Below are 24,624 nucleotides of genomic sequence, written 5' to 3' on the forward strand. Positions count from 1 at the left end.
ACAAGCTAAGGTAATTTAATTCCACACAATTGGTTACAGAATGTCTCTCTGGTGCTTCCCGCTTCCTCACCTTTCCCTTCCCCTTTTCCCAACCATGATTCCCCTCTCCCTGCTCCCGTTCCCACTTTCAGTCCACAATAGAGACCCAGATCAGAGTAAGGTTTATCATCACTCACGTATGTCATGAAATTTGTCTTTCTTTGTGGTAGCAGTACAGCACAAGACATAAAATTACTACACTACTATGCAAAAGTGTTAGGCACTCTAGCTATACATGTATATGTGTGTCTAAGGCAGAATCTTGTACATCATAATATAGAGTGAAAAGTGTTGTTTGCATCAGTGAAGATGTTTGACAGTCTGACGATGCGCTGGGGCATTCTCAAGCATCGTCATGCCTCTGGCACATAACTTAACCCGCACATCATTGGGTTGTGGGAATATACCAGAGGACCGGGAAAAGCTATAAAACCTTTACAGACCTGACACCTGATGGCTGGCACTGGAAAGCATTGTGCTGACCGCTATGACACCACCCAAAAAAAACCTGAAAAATTGTCAAGCTTTTTCATAGTCTTAGTATCTCCTTGGCTAATTTATAGTCAATGATATACTTTGCATGTGTTTTTACTGTTGTAATATAGTGATCATTCGTTTGTTTTGTGCTCTGTCACCTGACATGGGCAATCATGGTCATTCCATGACTGTGATTATTCTTGGCAAATTTTCTAATAAAGTGGTTTGCTATTACCTTCTTCTGGCCAGTGTCTTTACAGGACAAGTGACCCCAGCCATTATCAATACCCTTTAGAGATTGTCTGCCTGGCATCAGTGTTCACATAACCAGGACTTGTGATATGTAGCAGCTGTTCATACGGCCATCCACCACCTGCTTCCATGCTTCACATGACTGATTGGGCTACAATCAAGTGCTACACCTTGCCCAAGGGTGACCTGCAGGCTAGCGGAGGAAAGGAGGGCCTCACAACTCCTTTGAGGAGGCATATCTGCACCCCACCATCATATCAGACCACAAAGTGCTGGAGGAACTCAACAGGTCAGGCAGCATCTGTAGGGTGGAATAAACAGTCAATGTTTCAGGCTGTTTACTGGAACATGGGAGGAAATGGAGTACATGGAGGAAATCCACATGGTCATGGGGAGAATGTCCTTACCGTGAGCAGCAGGAATTGAACCCTGATCACTGATACTGTTATAATGTAACCATCATTGCGACATTATTTTTTGAGTAAATTGACTCCGTTTGATATGCTGGTTTTCTGTGAGTCATGCACTCAGTCTGTACCTTCAAGTTTCTTGGCCTTATCAATTCCCCTAATATTCTGAAAACTTCCATCAGCTTGCCCTGAATCCTTTACATTCCAAGGAATAAAATGTGGATTTTCCTGGACATGGATAATAGAGAAATGGAGGGCTATGTGGGAGGGAAGAGTTAGATTGATCTTAGAGTACGTTAAAGACTTGGCACAACACCTGTACTGTGCTGTAATGTTCTACATTCTACATTTTATTTTGGTAAATGTGAATCTTCCTCTCACCAAAGTCCAAATCAGAAATCATAATCCGGTTTATTAATATAGACCTATGTCATGAAATTTGTTTTATAGCAGCAGTACAGTACAATACATAAAGTTACTATAAACTATAGTTAAAAAGTAAAACTAATGACAATAATATTTAGAGTGTTTGGTGAAGAGTAACTTGGTAGGTTTTGTCACAGCCTGGAATGGAGTTTCTAATACAGAATACTGCCAGAGGTTGCCGATGGTCGTAGACTCAGCCAGCTCCATCACAGACACGTCGCTCCATACATCTTCATCTTCAATGGGCAGTGCCTCGAGAAGGCAGCACTCCTTACCATGAACAGTACCCACCATACTGTCTTTATTCTGCACTCTTTGCTTTTGTAATTTGGAGCAATTTTATGCCTTTGCAATATTCTGCTACCCTACAGAGGACAGTAAAAACACCAAGTGCATCACTCCCCTACTCTTTGTGGCATTTGCTGTGAGTGTTACATACAAAGGGACTGAAGCATTGTCGAGAATCCCTACTACCATCCCATAATCTCTTTGACCCACCACCATCAGGAAGGAGATACAGGAGCATCAGGACTAGGACTGCCAGACTGGGGAACAGATTCTTCCCTCAGCCTGTGAGACTAATGAATTCCCTGCCACCACCAAGGTCTCATCACTAGGACAGCAAGCTGTTACCTGCTTACCTGTGCTGTCCACTACATGCACTTTCTATTATATTTTATTAATTTATTTGTGATAACATTTTGGGTTATGTGTTGTGTGTGATATATGTCTTGTGGGTGCCCATTTGTCTGGAGGAATGTTGTTTCATTTGGCTGTGCCATGTGACAATAAAGAGTCAGATGATAGTATACTTGAACTTGAAAAGAACAAATTTCACATCACACAAGTCATGATAATAATCTGATATGGATTCGTATGGAGGCAGTGTCATTTCCATCTACTCCAGTCCTCCAGATGTGACGCCAATATTCCATTGTTAGATTAGGCTTTTATCTAAATTTGATTAGATTTTTCTTGTATTTTATTAATTTTTATCCTTTTTTAAAAAAAAGATTTTTCGGTATCTCACCATGACTTTAAATTTCAGGGAATGAAACTCAGATTTTCTTGGCCACGCAGGTAAAAATGAATCACCCTCTCTCCAAGGTCAGCATCAGAAACCATAATCATGTTTGTTATCTCAGACGCACATTGTGAAACTCGTTATTTTTGTGACAGCACCCATTATCGAGAGCACAGTCTCATCATACCATTTTTATTGCACCATTTATTTTTGTAATTTAGAATAATTTTATCAGTTCTCATGGATCCCTTCACCAAATTCTTGGGGCAGCCAGAGAACTGGATCAACACACAGTCTGGCTATGCCGACACTGGGCTGTGGATTATACACAAAATCCATTTAAACCTTATCATTCCTTAATCTCTTGGCTTTATTCAGGCAGATGGAAGCCAATGCTGGTCACTGACCTAGTTACGTACAGCGTACTCTGTGCGTTAACTGCTTCTCTGCTTCTTAGTGCATACTTAAGGGATGGTTTGCTGACTCACAGCTTATGAACTCTATGATTCCGTCATGCAGTTTAATAAAGTCCCAGTTTTCAACTAATGGCTATTGGCTAATCTATCGATAAGATTTATTTTTATTTAGAGATATAGTGTGGAATAGACTCTCCAGCCCAACAAGCAGCTTGGCCCAGCAAACCACCTGTTCAGCACTAGCCTAATCACAGGACAATTTACAATGACCAGTTAATCTACTAACTGGTACGTCTTTGGACTGTGGGAAGAAAGTGGAGGGAAGAATGTACAAAGCCCTTGCAGGTGACGTTGGAATTGAACTCTGAACTTTGATGCCTTCAGCTGTAATATTGTTGCGCTATCTGCTACACAACCACGGTGCCCACTATCTTTTGATATAATTTATTAGCTGATCGATAGATACACCTCAAGTAAGAGTCATAGAAAAGTACAGCACAGAAACTGGCCCTTTGACCTATTTAGCCCATGCAAAAACCAGTTAAAAGCTGCCTAGTCCCTTCGACCTGCATGGAGATCATAGCCATCCATACCCTTACCTATCCAGACTTCGCTTAAATGTTGAAAGCGAGCTTTCCTACACCACTTGTTCTTCCTTTCCATATCTTGTGGTGCATCAGGCAGCAACCCCGTCATTTCTTTAGTATTTTGTCTGTTTTTTTTTAATGAAGCAGTGTTGCCAGCTCAATGCTCAAACCAGCAAGGGTTGCAAAGCGTGCAAGGAGCCAGCCAGATATGGCCCGGGACCACTTCCTGAAGTTCAGTGCGGATGCCACTACACCACTAATGCACCACTTACATTGGCAGCACACTCCACACTCTCATGACCCTCTGAGTGAAGAAGTTCCCCTCAAATTCCTATTAAACATTTCACTTTTCACCCTTAACTCATGATCTCTAGTTCTAGTCTCACCCAACCTCAGTGAAAAAAGCTTGCTTGTACTTACCCTATCTATACCCCTCATAATTTTGTATACCTCTACCAAATCTCCTCTCAATCTTCTACATTCCAAGGAATAACATTGTGATGTATTCAGTCTTTCCCTACAACACAGGTGCTCCAAACACAGCAACATCCTTATAAAATTTTCAGTACTCTTTCAACCTTATTTACATTTTTCCTGTAGGTAGGTGACCAAAAGTACACACAATACTCCAAATTAGACCTCACCAATGTCTTATACAACTTCAACATAACATCTCATCTCCTCTACTCAATAGCTTGATTTATGAAGGCTAATGTGCCAAAAACATTCTTTATGACCCAATCTACCTGTGACACCACTTGTGTGGTGGGTGCATGGAACGTACTGCGAGGGTTGATGATAAAGGCAGATTCATTAGAGACTTTTAAAAGACTCTTCAATGGGCACATGGATGACAGAAAAACAGAGGATTATGTGGGAGGGAAGGGTTAGATGAGCTTAGAGCAAGGTAAATGTAAGTTAACTTGCTTTATCCTTCAGGATTATTGAGTCATAGAACACTACAGCTCAGAAACAGGCCCTTTGGCCCATCTAATTCATGCCAAGCTATTATTCTGCCTAGTCCCATCGACCTACATCTGGGCTATAGCCTCCATACCACTCCCATCTATGTTCTTATCCAAATTTCTTTTAAATGTTGAAATCAAGCCCGCATCTACCAATTCCACTGGCAGCTCATTCCACCCTCACAATCCTCTGAGTGAAGTAGCTTCCTCTCATCTTCCCCTTAAACATTCCACCTTTCACACCTAACTCATGACTGCTAGTTCTAGTCTCACCCAACATCAGCAGAAAAAGCCACTTTGCATTTACCCTATCTATACCCCTCATAATTTTGTATACATCTATCAAATCCTCCCTCAATCTTCTACGTTCTAGAGAATAAAGTTCTAACCTATTCAATCTTTCTCTATAACTCAGATCCTCAAGTCTTGGCAACACCTTTGTAAATTTTCCTGCAGGAATGTGGCCAGAACTCACACTTCACTCCAAATTTGGCCTCAGCAATGCTTTATTGAGGGTGATTTGCTTCCACTCGAGTCTTGTGGGTTCTGAGGTGACTGAGGAAGCTGACATCATCTTGCCACAGTAAGTTCCTGAGATCCCAAGGGTGGCATCACCTGATGTTTAGTTCCCGGTAGGGTCACCCAGTGAGGTAAGATCTAGGGAGAGGTTCCAGACACAAGGGCAATCCAACCAAGACCTTGACGGTGGAGCTGGCCGAGGATGATGACACATCACAATGTCAGTGAAGGGAGAGTAAGACTGAAGCAGTGAAGGGTCCCCAGTTGCTTTTCATTCCATGCCACTGGACCCTGAGCTTGATCTGTCAAGGACAGTCTGATGACGGCCTTTGTTTCAGCATCCGCGCATAACGAAGTCGTGCACAAGTGTTATCAATTCACCCCCAACATCCCAGATTAAGTACCATGGTAATCAGCAAGTGGAAGGGGGCATAATTCTGACATGGGGAAGCTGCTAGTGACCAAAATATGTAGATCTACAGCAACCCTCAGACCCACCAAGACGATCCCTTAGGAGAATCTTATACTTGACCTGAGTGATCACACTGCAACTACTGACAAAGCCTTGGATCATATATCTGCATCCACCCTATATCTGCCCCTCATGAATTTACACCCCTTTTTAAAGATTATCCCTCAGTCTCCTATGGTCCAAGGAATAAAGTCTCAGCATATCCCACTTCTCTCTCCCCATAATTCAGGTCCTCACATCCTAGAAAGAAACTTGCAAATATTTGATATGAGAAAGACTGCAAATGCTGGAAATCCAAAGCAACACACACAAAATGCTGGAGGAACTCAGCAGGTCAGGCAGCATGAACGGATATAAATAGCTTTGGGTCAAGACGCTTCTTCAGAATGGAGAAAATCTTTGCTCTGTTTTCAGCTTAATGGTGTCTTTCATTTAACCAAAACTATACAGAGAACTCCAAGTGTCGCCTCCTCGAAGCTCAAGTAGAAAATTAAGGAGGAAATAAATGGGATGCCAGGGAAGACAATTAAAAGGAAGGGTGATGGTACAAGAATTTCATGTCCCCATTTAAAAGTAGCATGATCTGTCACATGTACATCAAAACATACAGTGAGATGCATTGTTTTAAGTCAATGACCAATGCAGTCTGAGGATGTGCTGGGGGCTGCCCACAAGTGTCACCACGCTTCTGACACCAACATAACAACAAGTGTACAATTTACTAAGCCTAACCTGTACATCTTTGGAATGTGGGAGGAAACTAAAACACTTGGAAGAAAACCATGATGTCATCAGGAGAACGTAGAAACTCCTTACAGACAGTAGCAGGAATTAAACCCAAGTTGCAAACATTGGTGTTGTATATTATCATAGAACATCACAGACAGGACAGGCCCTTTGGTTCGCAATGTTGTGACAACCTTAACCTACTCTAAGGTCAATTGAACCCTTCCCTTATCCATATTTCTCCATATAAAACCCTAAGACTCATTTCCTTGTGGGCATACTCAATAAATATATAGAATAACAGCCATAACAGAATCGATGAAACATCACTCCAACTTGGGTGTTCAGCCACTGTGCAAAAGACAACAAACTGTTCAAATACAAAAAAGAAATAAGTAATAACAAGTGAATAAATAAAGCAATAAATATTGAAAACATGAGATGAAGAGCCATTGGAAGTGAGTCAATAGGTTGTGGAAACATTTCAATGATGAGCAAGTGAAGTTACCTCAATTGGTTCAACAGCCTGATGGTTCAGGTCCATATGCCTATCTAAGAGTTTCTTAAATGTCCCTAATGTATTTGTCTCTACCATCACCTGTTGGAGGATGTTCCACACACCTACAACTCTGTGTAAAAAAAAATTAACTCACCCCGATACTTTCCTCCTTATATCAACTATTCCTACCCTGGACAAAGTCTCTGCTTATGCTACCATGCTGTTTATTTCATGCTGTTAACTACCTCAAAGTTTCAAAGTTTTATACATTAACTCTACAAGCCTACTGCACAACCAGATTTCCCACCCAGGTCTGTAAGCATGTTGTGTATAAATTAACACATGGCCTCAATAGAACCTTCAATTTAATTAATCGGATTTAACTGGCTGTTTCTCGACTTAGTTTTGATGCTGAGTAGAACAGATGGTTACTTAAACTTTCACCCATTTCTCTAATAGGTTACTGATCCTGCTGAACTTTGCCTGGGATGACCTCTGTTCAAGAAGCAGAGAGGGAAAGGGAAAAGTTAGAGCCAGGCTCTTCAAGAATCAGGTTTGAAAATAGTTTTGCATGCAAAGACAGGTAAAATTTTGAAAAACTACACCCGAACAAAGACTGACAACCAACCAATGTGCAACAGAAGATGAACTGTGCAAATACAATAAAAACATGATAGATAGATAGATAGATAGATAGATAGATAGATAGATAGATAAATAGACAGACAGATAATATTGAGAACATGAGTTGTAGTATCCTTGAAAGTGAGTCCATAGGTTGTGGACTCCTGCCAAAGAATTTTGGCCCAAAATATTGCCTGTACTCTTTTCCTAGATTCTGCCCAGCCTGCTGTGTTGCCATAGGCTGTGGGATCAGTTAAGTGTTGAGGTAAGTAAAATTGTCGACGATAGTTCAGAAACCTGATGGTTAAAGGATAATAATTGTTCCTAAACCTAGTGGTATGGGAACACACCACTATATATGCCAATCATAATTTTATATGCCTCTATAAGGTCACCACTCAACCTCCTTCACTTCAGAAAGAACAGTTTCAGTTGACTGAATCTCTCCCTACAATGTAAGCCGTCAGAGCTGTTACATAACTTGAGAAGCAGCCCCATTACATCAGTCTGCTCACTAATAGGTTTCTGACATGAACACACAGACAAAAAATACCTTCCATGTTTAAAGATACATGAACAAATCTCAAATAATATTGCCATGGATGAAGAGTCCAGACATGTCAACAATCCATTTTGCCATGGGTGGAAAGTTAAGACATGTTAAGATGTTAAGACAAATTAGGAGTTGGGTGGGGGCTAGTTGTTAGGTTATGGAATGAAATATTGAAATAAATGAAGCAGACCGCAAGATGAATCTCATAAATAATTATACAGGCTGGGACAGAAAACCTTCAATTCACCTGGAACAGAGCAAGGTTGTTCAAAATTCAAAATAAATTTATAATCAAAGTACATATATGTCACCCTATACAACCCTGAGATTTGTCTTCTTGCAGGCATTCACAGTAAATATGAGAACCACAGTAGAATCAATGAAAGCCTGTACACAACAGGTCAGAGGACAGCCAATATGCAAACTGTGCAAATACCAAAAGAGAAAAAAAATTATAATCAATAAATACTGAATACATGAGATTAAGAGTCCTTGAGGTTGAGTACATAGGTATGGGAACAGTTCAGTGAAGGGCAAGTGAAGTTGAGTGAAGCTAGCCCCTCTGGAGACTGTCACACATGTGGATAGTAAACTCTTACAAGTCTATTACGAACGGTTGAGTATGATAGCTGCTCTCTGAACTGTAATTCTACATAATTCTGCAAGTTCTGAATTGGTGGTAGACTCATTACATCAAAACAATTCCATCCTTATCATTTGTAGTAACTCAAGAAGGCAACATCAATCAAAAACCCTTAACAACCGGGCCATGCCATCGTCTCACAGCTACCACTGGGCAGAAGGTAAAGAAGCCTGAAGTCCCACACAAACACATTCAAGAAGTGCAACTTCCCTTTAAACATTCAGTTCTTAATATAACTAGCAAAATCCCAATCATTACACTTTAGCAACATTATGACCATCTTGCCACAAACTTGACTCTTTGGTTCTAATTGCGTTCTCCTGTTAAAAAAAGATTCATTTATTGAGTTTGTTGTTTATATGAGACTCTATTCTTGTGATGCTGCTGCAAGTATGATTTTCATTGCACCTGTGCATACATATACTTGTGCAGATAACAAGACACTGTCAGCTTGTACTCCTTCCACTCCCCTCATCTTCTTATTCTGGCTTCTTCCCTTCTTTTCCAGTTCTGATGAAACATCACAGCCCAAAATGTCAACTGCTTATTCCCCTCCCTAGATGCTACCTGACCTGCTGAGTTCTTCCAGCATTTTGTATGTGCTGCTCTGGATTTCCAACATGCAGAGGGAGATTACAATATCTTACTCATTGTCAGAAAGACCAAGGAGCTGTTTATTGTCTTCAAAAGGAGGAAACCAGAGGTCCATCAGCAAGTCATCATCAGAGGATCAGAGGTGGAGAAGGTCAGCGTCAATGTTATCATTTCAGAGGACCTGTCCTCTGGGCCCAGCATGTAAGTGCAATTATGACGAAAGCATGGCAGTACCTCTACTTTCTCAGGAGTTTCTAAAGATTCATGACATCTACAACTTTGACAAACTTCTACAGATACGTGGAGGAGAATATATTGACTGACTCCATCTTCACCTGGTATTGAAATACCAATGCCTTTGAATGGAAAATCCTACAAAAAGCAGTGGGTATGGCCCAGTCCATCGCATGTAAAATCCTCCCCACTATTGAGAGCATCCACAACCAGTGGACTCACTTTCAAGGACTCATCATCTATATTCTCAATCCTTATTGCTTATTAATTTAATATTATTATTTCTTTCTTTTTCTATTTGAATAGTTTGTTGTCTTTTGCACACTGGTTGAACTCCCAAGCTGGTGTGGTCTCTCATTGATTCTATTACAGTTACTATTCTATTATGGATCAACTGAGTATGCCTGCAAGAAAATGAATCTCAGGGTTGTATACGGTGACATATGTATATTGATTATAAATTTACTTTCAACTTAGTGTTTATGCCCAGCCTATCTGATCTCTGTTTGTAACTCAAGCCATCCAAACCACCCAGCATCCTCACTGGTTTAATCACATATTTCCTGTAGTCTAGTGACTAGAACCACACACAATGCTTCAAGTATAACCTAACAATAATTTTGTAAATTTGTAACATGATGTTCCAGCTCTTGTACTCGATAACTCATCTCGAAAGCATTCTGCTTTCAAGAATGCACATCAACAAGGACACAAGGCCATAGGGGGAGACTGATTAAATGTTTGCAACACCAGGACACCTTTTTTTTTGCAGCAAGCTGTGGATGCATGGAATAAACTACCTATTTGTGTAGTTGAGAGTAGTACCTTAGAGACTTTCAAATCAAAACTCAATATATGTGAATAAGAATTTGGCAAGCTTTGTTGGGCCAAATGGCCTGTTCTTGTCAAAAACTTTCTAATATTCCATATCCTGTACCCTCTAAGTCTCTCTGTTCATTAACTGTGTATGTCCTGCCCTGGTGTAACTTTCCACTAATTACCTTAGCTTTATTTGACACATGTACATCGAAATATCGAAACATACAGTGAAATGCATTGTCTGCTTCAAGTCAAATCAGCCTGGATGGTGCTAGGCAACTGAAACATCGACTGCTTATTCACTTTGATAGAAACTGTGTGACCTGCTGAGTTCCTCCAGCATTTTGTGTGGGTTGCTCTGGATTTCCAGCATCTGTAGAATCTCTTGCGTTTATGACAATAAACTTGACTTTTGATTGATTAGCCTGTCATGCAGCAGACTTTCCAAATCTGCGATGAAAGTGGGTTTCAAAATGGGGGGGTATAAGTGATAAAAACTGCCCCACGACAGATGAAAGAGAGTGATCTGATGAGGAGAGAGTTTGGACTGCTTTGTCTCTTGTCGAGAAAGAAAATTTAGAAAAGGTTTTGAAAGTCATAAAGGTGAGAATATTTTTACCCAATTGGTGACAAGGGCAAAAATTATTTTAAAACAATCAAAATGGATTTGAGGATTCTAGTAATGAATCCAAACTTTAAAGTTTGTGAAATGCAAAGATAGAAGTAGGCTTTAAATTATGGGCAGACACATGACAGATGAAATTTAACAGGGGAGTGTGAAGTGTTACTCTCTGCAAGAAAGAGTAGGGATTAGCAATGTAAATTAGAGGACACGGCTCTAACAGGCATACAGAGATCTGGGACATATGCTGAGAAATGATTTAAGAAGACAAGGCACGTTGAGAAAGGCTTAGCTGCTTAGCTGATTCTATGATTTACAGAGAAGGAATGTAACAGCAAGCTTTATAAAATGTTGACGGTCACATTTGTAAACACAAAAGGTTCTGTAGATGCTGGAAATCCAGAGACACACACGCAAAATGCAGGAGGGACTCACCAGGTCAGGCAGCATCAATGGAAATGAATGAACAGATGATGTTTCAGGCTGAGATCCTTCATCAGGACTGGAAAGGAAAGGGGAAGATGCCAGAAGAAGAAGAAAAGGGTAGTGGGAGGAGGACAAGCTCGAAGGTGATAGGTCAGGGGATCCCAGCGTTTTTTATTCCATGAACCCCTACCATTAACCGAGGGGTCCATGGACTCTAGGTTAGGAACCCTTGTGGTGAAGCCAGGTGAGTGGGGGAGGGAGGGATGAGGTAAGAAGCTGGGAGGTGATAAGTGAAAAAGAGGAAGGGCTGGAGAAAAGGGAATCTGATAGAAAAGGAGAGTGAATCATGGGAGAGAGGGAAAGAGGAGGGCTACCAGGGGAAAGTGATAAGGTGGTAGATAGGTGAGAAGGGTGCCACAGTGTAAAAATGAAGAGGAGGGAAGGGGAACCTGAAGGGGAATTTCTTCCCTTAGGGGTCGGTGAGAATGTGGAATGAACTGCCAGCAGAAGTGTGGGTACAGATTTGAATTCAACATTTAAGAGAAATTTGGGAGCGTTATGGCAGACTATTGTCCAGATGCAGGTTGATGGAAGTAAGCAGAATAATAGCTTGGCATGGACTAGATGTGTTCTGTTTTGTAACTTAAGAACATTAAACTAATTCAAAGGAAGATATTGGAGTCCAAAATGTGAGTCTATCTTCATGTTTACTTTAAGTGAGGCACACACGTATCATGTGATGACGTACATAATTTGTTTACATATAAACACATACACACACACACACACACACAAGAATAATCAAGTATTACAGAAATGTTAAATATACAAGATGGCTGAAAGGGCTGTTTCTGTGGTGTTGTGTTCAATGACTCCATAACATGGAAACAGGGTCTTCGGCCCCATCTGTCTATGTCAACACTGTTGTCCAGCAACCTAGTCCCATCTTTGGCCCACAGCCCTCTAAGCCTCTCCTGTCCATGTATCTTTTAAATGTTGCTCATGTGCCCACCTCAACCAGTATTTCTGGCAGCTCGTTCTGAATACACACTACTTTTTTTGCATGAAGGAGCTGCCCCTGATGTCCTTTTTAAATCTCTCACCTCTGTCTGAAACCGACACTTCTTGCTTTTAGAATTGGAATTAGTTCATTGTCACTGAAGCTGGTCTTGCATATTGTTCTGCAGATCAAACTGTTACACAATGCATTGAGATAGAACAAGGTAAAACAATAACAGAATGAAGAATAAACTGTTGGGAAGGAGGTACAGAAGCCTGAAGGCACGCACTCGGAGATTCAGGAACAACTTCTTCCCCTCTGTCATCCGATTTCTGAATGAACATTGAACCCATGAACACTACCTCACTACTTTTTTTATCTGTTATTTTGCACCACTTATTTTAACTAATACGTAAATTAAGACTGACAACCAACGTACAAAAGAAGACAAAATTGTGCAGATAAAGAAATAAAAAAATTAATACTGAGAACATGTCAGACACAATCTCTTTCAAGAATTCAATCACTTACAGAGTCATCGAAAACTGCAACACAGAACCAGGCCCCTCATCCCATCTAGTTCATGCTGAACCATTTAAACTGCCTAGGTTGATGGGACTAGACAGTTTAAATGGTTAGGCATGGACTGGATGGGCTGAAGGGCTTGTTTCTGTGCTGCAGTTTTCTATGAGTCTATAAGGCTCCGGTAAAACGGCAGCACACTCCATGCACAATCAAAGGTGTATTTGTTCATCCTATGCTTTTTTTTATTAAGATCTCAAGATCCTACCGGATATTAAGAACATTGAGTACTGCAGGACTCTTCCATCAGCAAGTTGATCAACGTGATGGACTTGGTGCGTACCATTGCTGCGTTATCGCCTGGACTTGGTGGTAGTGCACCGTTGTGCCATCATGGTGCACGGTGCAAGTGATCGTATTGGGATTGCAAGACCCTGTTGAACCTTGGTAACGTAGAATGCTGCAAGTTTTCGCTGCCTGTGCACCGCCGGTACCCAGATGCAGCTGGGAACCCGTTACAGCCAGCTGTTCATTAATGCCTCCCAGGTCAATACAAAACCAATGACAGATAATGAATAGACAAAGGTCTTGGGTGCTTGAATTAGAGATTCAGAGGTGGCAGATGGCTGCCGGAACTGCAGGTTGACACCCATCACACAGTCGGGGGTGACATCCAGCTTTAATGCAACCCACTCATTCGCCTTACTGTGATCTCAATGATTACAATTACTGCACAATTAAGAGATCTGTTTTTATTACAAAGGACAGTATGCCAATCCTCTGCCTGTAGTTCCCCAGCCCTTTAAAGTACACTGCTGTGTTTGTGGAACAAATATCCAGGGAAACGTGCTTGTCTGTGTTAGAAAATGCCAACAAAGATATCAGCAGTCAATTCTGAACAGTGTTATCTGTTTAGGCCCCTACCCATGATCTCTGTGTGGCTGCGCCCTGCCTGAATGACTCACAATGACCAAGTTAAATCATTGTCAGTACAATGATGTGGACCGAAGAGAGGGCCATCATCCAGGTGCAGGTTGATGGGACTAGGCAGATTAATAATTCAGTGTGGGATCGATGGGCTGATGGGCCCCTTCCTTTGCTGTAGTATTCTGTGACTCTACGAAACCAAAAATTAAAAAAACTGCAGTTGGTGTAAATTGGAAACTGCAATCAGATTCAGAATCAGAACAAGTTTACTATCACTGACATATGTCATGAAATCTGTTCTTTTTGTGGCAGCAGTTCAGTGTACTATATAAAAACATACAATAAATTACAAGAAGAAAAACATTCAGTGTCCACTTTATGAACATCCTGTAATTCAGTTCTTTATCGCAGATTTTACATACAATTGTTGACGAGATACTGTGTAAGGGTGTTTTCACCCACAGAAGTGACGCTCACTGATGTTTTTCCATTTTTCACACCATTCTCTATAAATTCCAGAGACTGTGTGTGAAAACCCCAGATCATCAGCACATTCTGAAACACTCAAACCACCACCCCATCTGGCACCAGCAATCAGTCCACTGTCAAAGTCACTCAGATCACAATTCTTCCCTGTTCTGATGTTTGGTCTGAACAACAGCTCAACTTCTTGACCACGTCTGCATGCTTTTATGCACTGAGTTGCTGCCACAGGATCGGCAGATTAGATATTTGCATTAATGAACAGGTGAACGGGTGTACCTAATGAGGTGACCACTGAATACAAAAAGAGAGCCAAATAAATAATGAGATTGTATCTGTTCAGAAACCTGATGGTGGGGGAAGAAGCTGTTCCTAAAGCATCGAGAGTGTGTCTTCAGGCTCCTGTACCTCTCTCTGATAGTAGTAATGAGAAGAGGTGACAGGTGTCCTTAATGATGGATTCAACCTGTTTGAGGCATTGCTTTTTAAAGATGCCCTCAATGGTAGGGAGGCTAGTACCCATGATGGAGATGGCTGAGTTTATAATCCTCTGCAGATTACAAAATACAAAAATATCAGAAGGTACACAGGTAAGAAAATTTTGGAGAGATACAGAAGAGTGCAAAAATCTTAGACACCCTTGCTGTGTACTGTATTTTTATGTAATGCACTGCCATAAAGAAAAATAAATAAATTTCATGACATATGTGAGTGATGATAAACCTGGTTTTGATATTGTGGACAGAGAGTGGGAAGGGAGCAGAGAGAGGGGAATCATGGCTGGGAAAAGGGGAAGGGAGAGGGGAGGGAGCAGGAAGCACCTGAGATAGATTCCATAATGATCAGTAACCAAATTGTTTAGAATCAAATGACCTTGCCTGATGTCTCAGGACTGGGTGTGTCTGTGCTTGTGCCAACCCCCACCCCTGGCACTCCATCTTTGCAACCTGTTTCACACCCGTCCCTCAGCACTCCACTCTCCAACATCCTTTGCTCCTGCCAGATTTACAAACTCGCTCACCACTCAACGTTGACAAATATATGTGCCTAAGACTTCTGCACAGCATCTTAAGTGCACACAAATTGATCTGGCCTAAATATGAGTCTTGGTCAGCATGGGTCCATTGCGCCTATGAAATATTCAGTAAGTCAAGATATAAAGAGGGAAGCAAAGTTAAAGACTTTATTCATCCCTTCATAGATGGGAAACTAATTGGCATGTTCATCGTCCTTCTCTCACTGTCTCCATTTTCTTCCCATCATCCTTTCACAATCCTACTAGTAGTCTTCATCAACTCCACGGTTATTGGTTTTATCAGGAGGGCTCAAATGAAAGTTTCCCTGTTACTTCTAGGTTCTACTTGAATTTTCCAGAAAACTATATTCTCTGACTGACCTACAGCAATTCATGTGCAGTGCAGAAAACAAAAAATAGCAAATCTAAGAGTCGAGTCACTTGAAACCTGACTGAATCTCTTCAGTATTAACATGGAGGCATCAGGGTTAAATGTAACAAAAACTGAGAGGCTTTATTCCTCTTAATGGTCTTCAACCCATCTTCCGACCCAGTGGATTAAACCATCCTTCACCAGTCTTCTCTAGCTACCGTGCTGGGAGGAATCACACCCTCTCACCACAGGATGGCATGATTGTGTAACAGTTAGCATAACGCATAATGCTTTTCAGTGAAATATAGGCATTCAATTTCCACCTCTGTAAATAAGGAATCTGTACATTCTCCCCATGACCACATGGGTTTCCTTGGGGTTTTCCAGTTTCCTCCCACATTCCAAAAATGTACGGATTAGTATGTTGTTGGTGCCAAAAGTGAGGCAACTCTGGCAGGCTGCCTGCAGCACATCCTCAGACTGTGTTGCATTTCACTGCATGTTTTGACATACAAGCTAATCTTTAATGGATCTTCTAAGGATACAGTCCTCAGCGGCAAATCGGAGATGGAGAGGATGAGCAATTCCTTGGCATTATCATTTCAAAGGATCTCTCCTGGGCCCAGCACATAAGTGCAATTACCGAGAAAGCACGGCATCACCTCAACTTCCTTAGGAATTTGCAAAGGTTCTACATGGCATCTAAACCTTTGACAAACTTATAAAGATATATGATGGGGATTGTATTGACCGGCTGCATCACAACCTGGCACGGAAACACCAATGCCCTTGAAATGAAAATTCTACAAAAAGAAGTAGATACAGCCCTCCCCATTATTGAGAGCATCCACACCGAGCATTGACACAGGAAAGCAGCGCCTATCATCAGGGACACCACCACCCGGGTCATGCTCTCTTCCTTCTGTGCCATCAGGAAGGTGGTTCAGGAGCCTCAGGACTCACACCTCCAGGTTCAGGAACCATAACTACCATCAGGCAGGTGAGGAGAAGAGAGTAGGTAATAGGGGAACCAGAATGGGGAATGGAAAAAGAGAGAAGGGGGGAGGGGGTTGTTCATTCCATTAGAAATTAGAAATTGACAATAAGAAAGGCAAGTTGTATATTGTTTTATATTCTTACGAGAAAAGTCAACAGTTTGATTGCCTTCCAATGTGCCTCTTACACCTACACGCTGGCTTTCAATGGTTTTTGTGGAAGTATCCCAAGTTCCTCTGAGCATATCTGCATCTCTGTATATTATTCCTGCAATTCTATAACTCATCTTCACTGCATTTCCAACAACTAAATATTAGTGGTGACATTGCCAGAACAATTAGTGATTTTTGTACACTAGTGTAATTAAATTTCCAGTAATTTGAGAGACAGCCACCATGAGTGAATTAGTAAATTAAGTGAATCAGAATTTGAATTAATAAAGGTTAGGAGAGTGGTGGTAAATTTGTGCCGCACCCTTAATGCATGAACAAATGGCCTGATAAGGGAAGGGTGCAGGATAAAACTCCAATTAATCTCTGACCTGGACTGTTGTAAAGGTAATAGGGTTGGCAGGTGCAACCATTCAATCCCATTCATACTGGGGTTGGTAATGGCACCTATCTCTAACCCTATCCATATTTTATACAAGTGTCACACCTCTCCTGCAGAGCTACATCATCTCTAATCCCAACATCCTTGACTTCCGGAGGGAGAATGAGGGGGGTGGTGGGGTTGGGGTTATGTGGGGGGGGGGGGTGAGTGTGTGTGGGGTGAAAAAGAGGAGGGTGGGGAGGGAGAGAGCGGAGGGGACAAGACAGATATATACTGTATCACATCTATCGCTCTCCATCTTTCACTCTCTCTCTCTCACATGCAGGTATATCTTTCACCACCTATTTGCTAGACAGCAATACTGAGATATCCAGCTTGGAACCCTGCTGTAATACATCATTATTTTGTGTCACAGCAGATGAAAAGCACTGGCTTCTGAATTTGCACATGCACTTTCTTCAAACCCCACCCCTTTCACAGCACATCCCTGCATCTTGCTACCCTAGCAACAGCGAGACATAAAGCCAATCAGATCCTGGCTGCTTGCTGAGCACCAGCAAGAGGTTACTGTCGGACAATGACCGACGGTAACCAAGGATTACCAGTTAGAACGTTGCATTATGGTGCACTGCACCTGATTACTGCACAAATTGTGCCCATATTTTAAGATGTCTTTCATATGCAATGCTATTTTTAGAGAAGTCACTAATAGCAAGAGACCAGGGGAAATAAAATCTTGCAGAGAGAAAAATTCAAAACAGATATGTGCCTCTACCACAGTGAAGCATCCGTTATACCAACACAGTCTTTTCAAGGAGCAGAACGATGTGGATAAAAAAAAATTGGTTTATTTATAATTAAATATACAGACTAAAGTGCCATTCTTTATTAATCACTAACTTGGTCTCAGCTGCAGGAAAGGTTTAATCAGGAATATTTTCATGTTTGACTGACTTTAGCTACAAAAATAGAACCATTCTCTCAGAACAGAAAAGTCTCAAAGGCCTTGAGATAAAGAAAGCAGAAAGCCTGCTCTCACTGGGGAGAAATAAAATCAAAAATCTTTGATCTGAGATCCTGAGGAGAAACAAGATTGATTGGGGGCACATTCTGAACCCAGTTCATCGATCAATGATTAGGGTTCCATTCCTGCTGCTGTCTGCAAGGAGTTTTGCATGTTCTCCCATGATCACGTGACCTTCCACCAGATGCTCCAGTTTCCTCCCACATTCCTCAGACAGCCTGGTGAGTTATGTGCATGCTGTGCTGGTACTGGAAGCATGGCAACACTCACGGGCTGCCCAGCACAATCTCCAATGATATGATTTGATACAAACAATACATTTCACTGTATATATCGATGTACATGTGACAGATAGAGGAATAGCAGAGAAGGGCCTGTTTCAGAAACAGTTCTTCTCCACCATCACATTTCTGAATGAATGATGAACACTATCTCTCTATATTTTCCTGTTGTTGCACAACTTGTTTAATTTTTAATATGTACACTTCTTATTGTAATTGATAAAATTTAGTCTCATTATTATGTATTGTAATATACTGCTGCTGCAAAACAACAAATTTCACAACATGTACCGGTGATATTAAACGTACTCTTAAAGCTAATATCTCTTTGTTTATTTCACAGTATACGTTTCTGGTCACCACTGTACAGGAAGGATATGACTGCATGGACAGGGTGATAAACTGGTAAATTGGTTTATTACTGTCACACATACCGAAGTACAGTAAAAAATGAGTCTTGCATACAAATCAATTCATCTCACAGTACATTGGGGTAGTACAAAGCAAGACAATAATACCCAGAGTCTGGACTGACACCAACTTACTGCTCTCTACTGTGCCTATTGTCTTGTTTATTATTTATTGTAATGCCTGCACTATTTTGTACACTTTATGCAGTCCTGGGTAGGTCTGTAGTCTAGTGTAGTTTTTGTGTTGTTTTACGTAGTTCAGTGTAGTTTTTGTACTGTTTGATGTAGCACAATGGTCCTGTTTTGTTTTTACTGTGTACTGTGCCAGCAGTTGTGGTTGAAATGACAATAAAAAGTGACTTGACTTGAGAATGGAAAATAAAGTATTACAGTTACAGAAAAAGTGCAGTACAAGCAAACCACAACGTGCAACTTCCTGTACCTGATACAGTGGCACACATAAAATGCTGGAGGGACTCAGCAGGCCAGGCGGCATCCATGGACAAGAGTAAACAGTCGATGCTTTGGGCCGAGACATTTCATCAGGACCACTGATGAAGCCCTGATGAATGGTCTTAGCCTGAAATGTCGACTGTTTACTCTTTTCTGTAGCTGCAGCCTGGCCTGCTGAGTTCCTCCTACGTTTTGTGAGCATTACTCACTGGATGTTCCCTTTTTGTTTTTTGCACCATCCTCTGTGAACTCTAGAGACTGTCATGTGTGAAAATCCCAGGAGATCGGTCGTTTCTGAGTCAGTCACTTGGATTGCATCCCTTCCCCATTCTGATGTTTAGTCTGAACAACTGTGCCTCTTGACCATATCTGCATGTTGTTTTCTGCCTTGGAGTTGCTCCCACATGACTGGCTGATTAGATATTTGCATTAATAAGCAGGCATACAAGTGCACTTAACAAAGTGAACACTCAGTGTAAGTGCATACAATTATGAGGGTCTTAGACAGAACAACTAGGAAGAACCATAGTAGAAAGATCAAAAACCTGGAGACGAGAGTTTAACAGAGGAGGTGGGGTTCTGGAAATCACTGTCTGGAAGAGGCTATGCTCTGCAAGGTGATGTGGCAAGAGGAGACTGAGCTGCCAGTAGAAGTGGTCGATTGCAACATTTAGATCATAAGACAGAGGAGCCAAGATTAGGTGATTCAATTCATCTGCATTGCATCATGGATGATTTATTTTTCTTTGCAACCACATTCTCCTCATCGCTATTGAAACCCTTACTGATTAAGAACCTATCAACCTCCACTTTAAACATACCCAATGACTTGGCCTCCACAGCCATCTGGAGCAATGAAGTCCACAGATCCCCCCACACTCTGGCTAAAATTTAAAACGATTGAAACATGTAAGATTAATAAGGGATTGGACATGCTGGAGGCAGGAAGCATGTTCCCGCTGATGGGTGAGTCCAGAACTAGAGGCCACAGTTTAAGAATAAGGGGTAGGCCATTTAGAACTGAGATGTGGAAAAACTTTTTCACCCAGAGAGTGGTGGATATGTGGAATGCTCTGCCCCAGAAGGCAGTGGAGGCCAAGTCTCTGGATGCATTCAAGAGAGAGTTAGATAGAGCTCTTATAGGTAGCGGGGTCAAGGGATATGGGGAGGGGGCAGGAACGGGGTACTGACTGTGTATGATCAGCCATGATCACAGTGAATGGTGGTGCAGGCTAGAAGGGCTGAATGGCCTACTCCTGCACCTACTGTCTACAGTCTATTGTCTAAACCATCCTCCTCACCTCTGTTGTAAAGGGAAATCCTCGTATTCTTAGGCTGTGCTGCCTACTCCTAGAACTGATGGGTCCATGGACCCCAGTGTGGGAGCTCCTGTAGGCTCTGCCACTGTTGGAAACATCCTCTCAACATCCACTCTCTCTAAGCCTTTCAATATTCAGTAGGTTTAAGAGAAATTTGGATTAGAATATGGATGAGAGAGGAATGGACGGATATGGTCCACTTGCAGGTGGATGGGACTAGGTGAATTTTTTTAAATGCCCCTGACAGAGTGTCCCATACAACCTATCACCTCTGTTCCTGAAAAACTTACCTCTGACATCCCCCTGTACTTTCCACCAATCATCTTAAAATTACTCCTGTCATATTAATTATATCCACCCTGGGAAGAAATCTGGCTGTCCACTAGGACTAGTGGGCACCATGGTTGGCATGGACTAGTTGACTGAAGGGCCTGTGTATGTGCTGTATTGTTCTAGAATTCTCTAATAGAGATCCGAAAATATATGTAGAGGAGGTTTGCACAAGACATCACACCTGATAGGCTGGGGAGATGCTTCTGAGTGCTAAGGGTATGCTGCAAGCCTCTCCCAGCATACCCTTAGGTTGTGTTGGTTGATAACGCAAATGACACATGTATGATTTGATGTACGTGTGACAGATTAATCTGAATCAGTGTTTTAGAGAGGGGTGTATAACATTAGATACGCACTGGACAGCCACTCATCATCAGTTGAAAAAGGAGTGGGAATCTCTTGGCCAACATTCCTTCTTCCCTCTGTCATACCCTATTTAGCTGTAATCATCCAGCCTGATTACCCCTCTGATCTGAGAAGTTTCTGGGAGGAACACAGGGAATTATGAAGCAAATGCAAATGTCGTCAACAGCAGTCCTGTGGTTGGGAGACATGTGGGAGTTTCAGCCATGATAGCAGTACAAGCTTTAGAATATTTTCATTGGGTAAATCAGTTTATTAGTGTTAAATGTGTCGAGACACTGGGTAAAACTTTGTTTTACATACCGTTCAGATAGTTTCACCATGTCAATGAATTGAGTGAGTACATTGGAAAACAACACCAGATTGAAAAACAAAGTGTTACAGAGAAAAGGCAACACAAGCAGACAGTAGGGTTCAAGGCCATGGCGAGGTAGATCATGAGGACAAGAGTCTGTCTTACTGTACAAGAAATCTGTTCAATAGTCTTATAACAACAGGATCAAAATTCTCGTTGAGCCTGGTGGTACGAAGAGACATAGCTCTCATAACATTAACACAGTGTCTTGTCTATGTGCACAATTTAACATTAACAGATAATATGAACATAAAACACGTTAATAATCAAAGACCCACCTACCCTGAACATTCATTATCTCTCCCCTCTCCCATCAACCTGGAAGCATGTATTACCATGCTTAAGGACAGCTTCTACCCTACTATAACCTGACTCTCGAAAGGCCCTCATGAACGATAAGACTGGCTTCACAATTTATGACCTTATTGTTTACCTGCACTGCATTTTCTCAAGCTGTTACACTTTGTTGTGTGTTGTTATTGTTTTACCTTATTCAATGCACTGTGTAATGATTTGACCTCTACATCAAAATGCATGGCAAGACTTCCACTGTATCCTGGCAGTAATAAATCGATACCGAAAACCAAAATGTACACACTATACCATTAATGGAGAATGATATCATAAACACAAGAAATTCAGCAGATGCTAGAAATCCAGAATAACGCACACACCATGCTGCCTCTCAAAGTCCCAATGGGAAGAGGTGGAAAAGGGTAAGGCTGGCCAACGGGGCTCTGGTGAAGCTGCACAGGCCAGTCCCCTGAACAGGGGATTACAGAAACATTAATGAATTCCAACCATGACATTGACTTTTAATGATGGAGACAGAAGGTCATCAACGGCCTAAAAGAAAACAACACACACAAACTGTTGGAGGAACACAGCAGGTCATGCAGCATCATGAATAGGAATAAAGAAACGACATTTTGGGCCAAAACTCCTATCAGATATGCACACTATGAAGTTAACAGAGAATTATATCAGTTGTTCAGACTATAATGTTAACAGATCTTTACCATCGTGTGCACTGAGTATCCCAGTGGCAGTGCTGCTCGCTCACTGCCCACAGCCCCCTCGCTCTCTTACCTGTTTTCCTCCACCACGGACCCTCGGAGACGGAGTACGACAAGTCCTTGAACTCAATGGTGACGGCAAGTCGCTTGGGCAGGTAAGAGAAGCGGTGAGGCTCCATCACCTTGTTCTCCACTTTCTTCAAGTGTGCCTGGAAGAGGGGATCCTGTCGGGCAGCCGCCCCGTTCGAGACCACCTCGTCGACCGAAACGCAAACAGACTTGGGGTCTGCCATGACTGCTAGAACGGCAAAGTTGTGGGCATACTCAATAAATCTAATAACCAGAATAGCATCAATGAAAAACTGCAACTACAGGGCAGACACCACTGTGCAAAAGTCACCAAACTGTGCAAATACAAGAAGGAGGAAACAATAATAACTATAAATAAATAAGAAAAAATATCCAGGACATGAAATGAAGAGACCTTGAATGTTAAGATAGGTTGTGAGAAAATTTCAGTAATGGGGCAGGTGAAGTTGACTGAAGTTTTCCCTTTTGGTTCAAGAGCCTGATGGTTGTGGGGTAATAACTGTTCTTGAACCTGGTTATGTGAGTTCTGAGGCTCCTGTACCAGCTTCCTGATGGCAGCAGAGAAAATAGAGCATGATCCGAGTGCTGGGTGTCCCTGATTAGGTATGCAGTTGTCCTGCGACCAAGTTCCATGTGGATGCTCTCAACAGTGGGAAGGCTTTACTCATGATGGACCAGGCCATATCCATTACTTTTTGTAGGATTTTCCCATTCAAGGGCATTGGTATTTCCATACCAGGCTTTGGTACAGCTAATCAATATACTCTCCACCACATATCTATAGAAGTTCATCAAAGTTTTAGATGTCAGGCCAAATCTTTGCACACTCCCTAAAGAAGCAAAGTTGCTGTCATGTTTTCTTCATAATGGAACTTACATGCTGGACTGAGGACTCATCCTCTGAAATGATAACACCAAGGAATTTAAAGCTGCTGACTCTCTCCACCTCTGGTTCTCCAATGAGGATTGGCTCATGGACCTCCAGTTTCCTCTCCCTGAAGTCAATAATCAGCTGCTTGGTCTTACTAACATTGAGTGAGAAGTTATTGCTGTGGCACCACTCCCTCAGATTTTCAATCTCCCTCCTATATGCTGATTCACGGTTTGGCCAATGACAATCCGCCTGCAAGAGGGCAGCCGCCCTGTTCAAGACCACCTCATTGACTGAAAAACAAATATAAACACAACGTTCTGAAAGGTCTCAGCTCAAAACGCCATCTGTTTTTTTCTTTTCCATTGATGCTACCTGGCCTGCTGAGTTCCTCCAGCACTTTGTGTGTCTTGATCAAACTTAAATATGGCATTGGAGCTGTGCATAGCCTCAAGTATAGAGCAGGGAGTTCAGCACATGGCCTTGCAGACACACTATACTGATGGAGAATGTGGATGAGATTTTGTGGTCAATCTAAACTGTCTGGGATCTGCAAGTGAGGAAATCAAGGATCCAGTTGCACAAGGAGGTACTGAGCCCAAGATCTTGAAGCTTATTGATCAGTTTTGAGTATTAGTATTGAATGGCAAGCTGTAGTCAATGAAGAGCATCCTGATGTATGCATCTTCACTGTCTACATGTTCCAGGGTTGAGTGAAATGGCATCTGCTGTTGACCTGTTGTGATGAAGGCAAATTGGAGCAGGCAGGAGTTGATAGGTTTCATCACCAATCTCTAAAAGCACTTCATCATACAGGAAGTAATTGCCACTGGATGATCGTCATTGACACGGGTTACCATGTTCTTCACAGGCACCGCGATAATCCAATCCATCCACCTGGCCAATTGGAAATC

At 41.8% G+C, this 24,624-nt stretch overlaps 1 protein-coding gene across 1 annotated transcript in view; it reads right to left on the reverse strand.

Moving 5' to 3' along the window:
• The window catches only part of LOC132393552 (ATP-binding cassette sub-family G member 1), a 57,948-nt gene that overhangs the window by 31,643 nt on the left and 1,681 nt on the right, over window positions 1-24,624 (reverse strand). Inside the window, exon 2 of the mRNA XM_059968959.1 lies at window positions 22,823-23,044. Coding sequence (XP_059824942.1) covers window positions 22,823-23,042 — 220 coding nt within the window. The 5' untranslated portion in view covers window positions 23,043-23,044. The remainder of the gene's footprint in view (window positions 1-22,822; window positions 23,045-24,624) is intronic.

The sequence above is a fragment of the Hypanus sabinus genome, chromosome 4, assembly GCF_030144855.1.
Source record: "Hypanus sabinus isolate sHypSab1 chromosome 4, sHypSab1.hap1, whole genome shotgun sequence".
NCBI lineage: Eukaryota > Metazoa > Chordata > Chondrichthyes > Myliobatiformes > Dasyatidae > Hypanus > Hypanus sabinus.